We start from the raw sequence: 9,147 nt of genomic DNA, 5'->3' as shown, positions 1-9,147 counted from the left end.
TATTTGAACTTGTTGTTTGTAGATTTTGCAATGAATTTAACACTGATACTATAATTGAGCTTGGGTGGTTGATCCTGATTTCTTCTGCAATAAAGATCATTTTTGTTATTTTTGTTATTGATGACAATTTTCAAATACCATCAATATAAATGAATCCAAAATTGTAATACACATTGTTAGATTTCTTTCTCATCAGTGATGCCAGTAACGCTTTTTTCACATAGGTACATACGTAACCACAGATACCGACTCTTCTGCTTCTTGAAAATCTACTGCTTTGACTCAGCTTCACCTCAGATGTGTTAAACCATGCAGCAGCTCAACTCATCCAACAGCTCACTCACCTCTCCTGTCACAGCTGAATACTTGATTGGTAGTAGTTTGCTTGCAGTTTTTTTCATACTGGGAGTCCCTGGTAACATAGCAGTAGTGATATATCTTGCTGGATGGATGAAGAGAGGCAGTTTCACCCAGAGACTGATGCTAAGCCTGGCAATATCAGATCTACTCACTCTGCTTTTTCTGCCGGTTTGGATTTGGGCTCTTCTGCATGGCTGGGTGTTTGGCTTGGTTTTCTGTAAGCTTCTTTCCTATGTGGTCTACTTAAGCCTCTACTGCAGCGTACTGTGTGTGATTTTGATGAGCATGCAGAGATACATCCAAGTGCTGCATCCTGAGAAATGGAACAAGCTTGGCAGAAAAGGAAAGAAGATCCTTTTGAGTGCTATGTGGATGTTAAGTGCAGTTTTATCATGCTATGCTCCCGTACAGCGCACTCTAAGCTTGGACAGAGAAGGGCGACTTCAGTGCAGTCTACGCTATCGGAACGATGTTGAAAGAGTGGCTACTTTAATCTGGGAAATTATCATATTTGTGGCTTCATCCTTCACATTGACTTACGTCTACTTTCATCTTTACCAAGGAGTTAATAGCACAGCTTTCTTTAGCAGTAACTCATTGACCAAGCTGGTGACCAGAATTGTGACTTGTTTCTTTATTTTTTGGGTCCCGTTACAAATCTCCAATGTTATGATTGTCTCTGCTTTGTTGACTGGGAATGAGAATCTGTTAAAATCTGCAGAATCTGGAGACAATATCACTGCAGCTCTGACTTTAATTAACAGTTGTGTGAACCCCTTTTTGTATGTTTTCTCTGCTCGGGCTCTACGTCAACACCAACATGGAATGGATAATACTTAGTTCCTTCATGATGTTAGATTTTATGGGTTTAATGACAGCCATTGACATTTTGCATTTTAAAATGAATTTTTATATTCTCACTCAACTTTAACAATAAACATTTTGAGTGCCAACTCATGCAAGTTGCATCCTCTATCTCTGCCCTTTATCACACCGGAAAAAAAGAGATTTCCTGTACGTTTTGTGCACCATGACTTTTGTACATCATAACCTAGTTCCTGTATCTAAATTGTTTTCCTGTTAACTGCTTAATATGCTGTTATTGTAAATGTCTACATGATTCTAAATAAAAACATAATGTTAATGTCCCAGTATGAATGAGAAACAACTGTTTCTTCATTTCTTTGTTTCTGTTATCTATGCCTTCTCTAATATATTCACAGAACAGCATGGGAAAATAATTAGATATAACTCATTATGGTCTTATATTGATATCACCATTTATTATTAGATGAGCCCATTACTCTTATATTACCTAAAGAATATGAATACAAGTGGTGGATAGTGTACAAAACTCTTTGACTCAAGAAAAAGTACTTATACAATAGAAATAATTCACTTAATAGTCATAAGTCATTAAATAAATGACAAGTTAAGTTAGTCATCTGATTATCTGTGTAAGTCATATTATAGTCATTCAAATTTACATTGTATTGGTTGTTTTTATTATCTTTTTCATCAATTAGGCAAAATTGTTTTAAAAATTTTGAAACCATTTTGTGGTTTATGATTTCTGCAGTAAAAAAAGACATCAAACCTCACTTCACTTAACCAGGGTTCTCAAGTTTTGAAGGCAGGCAAGAGTGACATATTTTAAATATGTTTGTGTCAAACAAGTTGTGAATTTGTTGTAACATTAAAACAGGAGATCATGACTTACTCTGTGCTCAGAGTTATGCTCTCAGATCCACTGGTTTTCTCTGTGGGTGAATGAGGATGATGGTGAACAATTCCAGGATATGTTTTTTTATTGGTGGTTTCATTGTTTTTGGTTGTGTACAATAGTGCTATTTTCTGATTGGCTATTGTGTAGCCTCTTTTTTTTGATTGGCTGATAAGTGTCAGTCTCGACTAAGAACTCCAGGGGAGATGCGCTTGATTCCTGCCCGGTTACATAAAGAGAGCGGTGCGGACAGATACATTTTGGGCGCTGCGGCATATTCACTTGCAACTTGGTGATTTGGGGCTGTGATAAAGGGTCCCTACAGGGCACTGGGGTGGCTTGAGCCACACATTGTAGATACAACTCTGGTTCCAGCTGCTCCTTCTCTGGAACGATTGCCGCCATAGCCACAGGATCACCTCCATTTACGGTTGAAGGTGTCCGATTTGGTATATCTTCTGTGCCTGACAAAAGGATTGGGGCAGGGCCATCCACAACCACCATGCCTTCCTGACAGTGTGCTGATGTCAATGGCCTAGGGAACATCTCTACATCAAATACTGTGAACATCCTATGACATAGTATGTGTTTTCAGGACATATCCTTGCATATTCATCTTGACAATTTCTAAAATGTAGGTAATTTTCTCCACAAAATCAGTGGAAAGGTGATGCAAGGACAACCCTGAAATTGAATCATGAAATGCACTAATGCATATTTTATCCAGTTTTACCCCAAATGCAAGTAATGTGTCCCAACTTGATCGAGGAAGCCTGTAGTGCATTGGGAACCTGGACCAATACCCCCAACTTCATTATGTTGCACTGGTCCTGGAAATGCTCAGGTTCCCTGCAACACAAGCACCCATTGAACATCACATCTAGTATGACTATGTCTTTGATGCCACACACATATTCCATCAACCATCAACAGGTGTCCAAGAGCTGCTGGGTGATTCAATCTCATGGAGGTTCAACACACTGAACCACTGATGCAGTCGAAGAGTTGCAGGATGTCACACTCCAGGACTGGGTACTCCAGCAAGTTCAAAATTGGGATTTGTTGGGCTGCAACCTTGGCTTCACTGACAGCAGTGATAGTAACTGGACCATGCACTTGGACTCTGGAAAGCCCAATGCTGCTGCAGTATGCTCAAAGTGATCAACCAATGTCTTTGGTTCATCAAGGAGCCCCATCTTTGACAGCCTGAAAGTCCCATCAAAGACTACCATGAATGCTGCTAGAGTACCAGCTGTCTGGCCCTCCAAAGCACCTATCAATTTGGGCTTCAGTTTGTGTCTGAAGAAGGGGCATGGAAATGTGCTCTTGCACAAACTTTAGCTCTTCGAGGGCCTGTCTTTGAGTCTGGTGGATGCCAGTGTGGCTTTTGATGATCTGGAAGATGGGCACTCCATGATGATTTAATATTAACTTCAAATTCTCTAGAGGAAATGAGGGAAGACAAATTTGTGAAAAATACAGAGATCTTTTAAATTCTGCAAAATATATTGCTGAACATTTTTTGTCAGAACTTCCTGGTGTCCACTGGTATCTTTCAACATCAATTTATTTTTTTTTGTCTATGTAAGAAACCACATGTCCTATACTTCTGCTTTTTTATTATTTAGAGCCTACACACAGTTACACAAAAGCTCTAAAAATGCAGCACCTCAATTCAACCAACAGCTCGCTCACCGCTCCTGTTGCAACTGAGAACCTGATTGCAAGTGGTGTGCTGGCAGTTTGCTTCATACTGGGAGTCCCTGGTAATATTGCTGTAATGGTGCGTCTGTCTGGATGGCTGAAGAGAGGCAGTTTCACCCCGAGACTGATGCTAAGCCTGGCCATATCAGATCTACTCACTCTAATTTCTCTGCCGCTTTGGATTTGGGCTCTTCTGCATGAATGGGTGTTTAGCTTGGTCTTGTGTAAGCTTCTCTCTTACATGTTGTACTTAAGCTTCTACTGCAGCGTACTATGTGTGGTGTTGATGAGCATGCAGCGATACATCCAAGTACTGCATCCTGAGAAATGGAAGAAGCTTGGCAGAAACGGAAAGAAGATCCTTTTGAGTGGGATGTGGATGTTAAGTGCAGTTTTTTCATGCTATGCTCCCGTATTAAGAGATCTAAGTTTGGACACAGGAGGACGATTTCAGTGCACGCTAAGATATCAGAATAAGGCTGAAAGAGTGCTTACGTTAATCTGGGAGATTATAATACTGGTGGCTTCATTCACCATTGTATCTTATTTCTACTTTCACCTTTACAGAGGAGTTAATAACTCAGCTTTCTTTAGCAGTAACTCATTGACCAAGGTGGTGACCAGAATTGTGGTGTGTTTCTTCATTTTTTGGATCCCGAATCAAATCTCTGACATTTTGATCATCTTTGCTACATTCACTGAGAATGACAGTCTGTTAAGATCTGCAGTATCTAGAGAAAATGTTACTAGAGCTCTGGCTTTTCTTAACAGTTGTGTGAACCCCTTCCTGTACACTTTCTCTGCTCGGGCTCTTCAACAGGGAACAGCTGGAACAAATGATCCTTAGTTTCTTGAAGATATAGACGTTTGAGTGAGCTGATGCACATCTCTAACAGCCTTTCACAGACATTGCATTTAAAGGCACACCATATAAAATTATATGAATCATTTTGATTATTCCTGCAGTCTATTTTTACAGTTTTTTTTGCATCTAATTATTTTTTATTACACCTTACATATTTTGCAGATGAATTTAACAGATACTGTATGACTTTTTAAATGTCTAGCTAATACATTTGTGTGCTCCTAAAGCATAATGGCTTAAAACAAAGAGTAAGTCTTAAATTAGAATGTGATAAATATTACTCAATCCAAAATGTGTTCATCAATATTAGCAACATTCATTATGAGTATAGTTTTGTGTTTGTTAGATTTTTTGGGTCTCTGCTTTACATTGCTGATTTTATATATTGTTTTAGTTGGAACTAAAAGCTGTTTTCTGAACTTAAAAACACTTACATTTTGAGCTATAAACCAAAATAAAGTTTTCTGATTTGTAAAAATGCTACTTCTGCTTGCACATTTGTGAGACAACACGACAGGAACTTGCAGCACATTTACTGAGAGTTGTAACATGTTACAATTGTACAGGAATTTGGTTCAGAGCATAGAGTGTTAAGGCAAAACACACACACACACACACACACACACACACACACACACACACACACACACACACACACACACACACACACACACACCCTTATCTACTAAAGGAAGAAATGCAACAGATACAGAGCTTGTAATATGTAATACTGTCTTTTTGTAAATAAAAGAATTATAATTAAACCATGCAGTATCTCAAGATGTTCTACGGTGAAACAAAGCTACACCAGGTTACGTATGTAACCCGGTTCCCTGAGAAGGGAACGAGACGCTGCGTCAGTGCTGACGCTATGGGAACGCTTCTGTGAGGAAGTTGTGTCTGAAGCTCTGTGTGCACACACACCATTTTAATGGCTCAAGAAGGACACGTGACGGAGTGATTACGCGCCAGCAAGTCCATATAAGGGCATCTACGTCACACTACTCCAGCTTCTATTTGTCTGAAGGAAGCGCGAGAGGATGCCCGGGGAGTGGCCAGCAACGCAGTGTCTCGTTCCCTTCTCAGGGAACTGGGTTACATACGTAACCTGGTGTAGTTTCCTTTCGAGGGAACTCGATGCTGCGTCAGTGCTGACGCTATGGGAACGCCAATACCCACGTAGCCACGCACCGGTCGATGACTGTGCCAGAGGCTGTGAGAGAGCACGAGCACACTGGGAAAAGACCATCAAAGGCCCTGCAGGACCTGGGGCCCAGGAGTGGGGTCCAGGATCAGGTTATAGAACCAGATAAAGGTGTGCGGAGAGGACCAACCTGCTGCAACACAAACATCTTCAAAGGGAACACCCATGGCCAAGGCACTGGATGAGGCAATACCCCTAGCGGAGTTAGCCCTGATGCCGAGAGGCACCTCATAGGCCTGAGCTAATGGCCTCCACTACCCAGTACACCCCTTTATTCCGGCCCAAGACAGATAAAAAGGGTGGAGGAGTTATTCCACGAGCTAGAGCGGTGGACATAAGTCCTCAAGGCCCTTAGTGGGCAAAGCAAATGCAGGAAGCGAGAGACCAGAGGGTGCCTACCCAAGGAGGCCCCGCGGACAGGTTCGTGGTTGGCGGCAATGGTGGCCACGTACACCTTTAAAGTAGACGGTGACAAGCCCCGAGAAAAGAGAGACTGCAGGAACTCCAGCACTGTACCAACCAGGCAGTGAACTGGATTCTGACAGTGTTCATCACACCAGAGGCAAACAAGCCTCCACTTCAGAGCATATAGCTTCCTAGTGTAGGGAGCCCTAGCCTTCCGTAGAGTTTTGGTCACCTCAGGGACAAGACCCAAAGCTTCCATATCTTGGGGCGGGGGTGTAGGATTGCCCCCTGCACCCGAGAGAGCAGACCTTCCCTGACGGGAACCTCCATGGAGTGCCGTTCAGGAGGGTGGACCGTGAACCAACTCAAGAAGGCCAACGAGGGGCAACTAGGAGTAGGTTGACCCCGTCGTGGCGCAGTCTGGCTAGGGCTTGCGGGAGCAAAGATACCGGGAGAGAAGGCGCACCGACGGAGCCTCGGCCACGTCCACACCAATGTCTCTCCAACCCCGTGGGGGTGGAGACATTTATAGCATCTACGCCACTCCCTGGGCCTCAGCACCTGCCTCGACAGGAAGTCTGCCTCCCTATTTACATGCCCTGGGATGAAAATCGCTCTCAGCGAAAGGAACCTGGTCTCTGCCCAGCGCAGAATCTGCTGTGCCAACCTAAAAAGAGGGCACAAATGCAGACCGCCCTGATGATTGATATGGGGAACCCCCGCAGTGATGTCTGTCCGTACTAAGACATGGCAGCCCCTGAGGCATGGAAGAAAGTGTTAGAAACACAGCCCTCATCCCTAGGCAGTTTATGTGCCATGAGAGATAGGGGCCCTCCCATAAACCCTGGGCAGGACGGCCATCCTAGGCCGCTCCCCAGCCTGAAAGCGAGGTGTCCGTCGAAAGAGTCCTGCGACGGTGACACGCCCCTAGAGTGGGACCCAAGGCCAGAAACCGGGGTCTTTTCCACAAAAGAAGGGTACGAAGCCCACAGCGCGTAACCCTTATAACCCCGAGGGGATGTCTGTGAGGATGAAAGCCCGCACAACTGAGCCAGAGCTTGAATTGCCTCATGTGGAGCAGAACCAAAGGCATAACGTTGGCTGCTGCCGACACGAGGCCGGGCACCCTCTGTGCCTCGGTGACAGAGAGGCCTCGGCCTAGCCGAATAGCTTTCACCACTGACAAGGTGGAAGCCTCCCGAGCGGGAGACAGATGTGCCCGCATCATGGTGGAGTCCCAAACTAGCCCCAGAAAGGTGGTTCTCTGAAAAGGAGAAAGCACACCCTTTTCTGGATCCAACCTGAGGCCTAGAGACCTCATATGGGCAAGCACAGCATCTCGATGACTGGCCGCCCTAGCCTTCTGGCCAGAATGATCCAGTCGTCCAGGTAATTCAGTACACGGATGCCCTGGAGACACAATGGTGCCAGGGCAGTGTCCATGCACATTGTAAACATGCGTGGTGAAAGGGCCAGGCCAAAAGGAAGAACACAATACCGGTATACTTCTCCCACAAAAGTGAACCCGAGGAACTTCCTGTGCTCCGGCAGAATGCCCATGTGAAAATAAGCATCCTCAAGGTCGATCGTCACAAATCAGTCTTTGGACCTGATCTGGGAAACGATAACCTTGAGCATGAGCATCTTGAACCTGTAAGTCTTCAGAGCCCACAGGTCCAAAATTGGACACAGCTCCCTGGTGTCTGCCAACAATCGTGGGCAGCACACCCTGGAAGCACGGAGGACAGGAGGAGAACTGGATCCTGTAGTCTTTTTCTACGGTATCCAGGACCCACTGAGACACCCCTGGCAGAAGTTTCCATGCTGCCTGGCTGTCTGATAGTGGTGTCAAACTCACACAGACCTCCTGGGGGCCCTGAAACTGGCAGTTGCCAACCCACGGAGATCCATGCAAGGAAGAGGAGCAGGCACAGACCCCACTACTCCCTGAAACGCCGGAGGTGGCGGGGCAGGCAGTAGGGGAGCCTGAATGTCGCCGAGTGGCATTTTACCTCCTGGTGCCTGTCGACAACAGTACTCACTGCATCGCAGAACAAGCCTGAGGTGACACTGAGACATCCAGGAGAGAGGACATATCCTCATCTTTAGTCAAATTGAGCCACAGGTGCCTCTCCGTGGCAACCAGTGCAGCCATTGCACGGCCTATGGAGCGGGCCGTCTGCTTTGTGGCACGGAGCGCAAAGTCAGTGGCTCGGTGGAGCTCAGATACCACCTGAAGGCAGGTTTCCTCCGTGCGGGCGATATAGGTGAGAGATAGCCCGTAAGCGTGTCCTCAATCCCAGGCATCGCCCCATACCATGGCTTTCAAGCCCTATAATGGCTGATTAGGCTGACATGTCAGGAGAAAAAAATATGCGCTGAAAATGGAATCTTTCAAGACCTTCGACACCTCGGCATGGAGGTCTGGGAAATACGGCAGCCGCCCACGTGAAGGTGGCCTGCGGCCTGAAGTCAGAAAGCGGTTGTCTAGCTTATAACAGACGACACTTACTTTCTCTTCAGGCCAATCTAATTTTAGCTTAGACATAGCGCGTGTCACCACCTCGAGGAGCTCCTCGAACGCAGCTGATTGTGTCGGCTATTCAGAGGGGGAAGCCCCTCCCTGCCCACATCGAGCTCCTCAGAGCCTGATGCGGAAAGTCACATGCTCACTTCCGGGTTGGGAGAAATCGCAGTGCGAGCTCCCAAAATCGAACGAACAGTGTTAGCGAAGAGGGAAAGAGAAAGGGAAAAACCCGTCTCTTGCTCCATATCCGCTAATTCAACCAGCGAAAATACAGCCAGGCGAGCGCAGAGGGAATCCCTCACAATGAACGCAGCCGGCTGTTCAGAGGGGGGAAGCCCTTCCCTGCCCACATCGAGCTC

The 9,147-nt window shown here is 45.6% G+C and overlaps 2 protein-coding genes across 2 annotated transcripts; both read left to right on the top strand.

The window, feature by feature from the left end:
* Positions 1-262: 262 nt before the first annotated feature.
* LOC113653365 (leukotriene B4 receptor 1-like) lies at positions 263-1,504 on the top strand. Its single transcript, XM_027162927.2, has one exon. The coding sequence runs from the start codon at positions 310-312 to the stop codon at positions 1,198-1,200; it is 891 nt and encodes a 296-aa protein (XP_027018728.1). The 5' UTR covers positions 263-309; the 3' UTR covers positions 1,201-1,504.
* Positions 1,505-3,743: 2,239 nt separating this feature from the next.
* On the top strand, positions 3,744-5,178 carry LOC113653367 (C-C chemokine receptor type 8-like). The gene has a single exon (XM_027162929.2). It carries the CDS (start codon positions 3,744-3,746, stop codon positions 4,632-4,634), a length of 891 nt encoding a protein of 296 aa, XP_027018730.2. The 3' UTR covers positions 4,635-5,178.
* Positions 5,179-9,147: the final 3,969 nt, after the last annotated feature.

This window comes from Tachysurus fulvidraco, chromosome 9, assembly GCF_022655615.1.
Source record: "Tachysurus fulvidraco isolate hzauxx_2018 chromosome 9, HZAU_PFXX_2.0, whole genome shotgun sequence".
NCBI lineage: Eukaryota > Metazoa > Chordata > Actinopteri > Siluriformes > Bagridae > Tachysurus > Tachysurus fulvidraco.
Note: the sequence above shows the minus strand (reverse complement) of the source record. Positions and strands in the feature narration are given on the sequence as shown.

Coding starts and splice junctions, on each gene's coding strand:
- LOC113653367 (XM_027162929.2), top strand. CDS start 3,744: ATGCAGCACCTCAATTCAACCAACAGCTCGCTCACCGCTCCTGTTGCA.
- LOC113653365 (XM_027162927.2), top strand. CDS start 310: ATGCAGCAGCTCAACTCATCCAACAGCTCACTCACCTCTCCTGTCACA.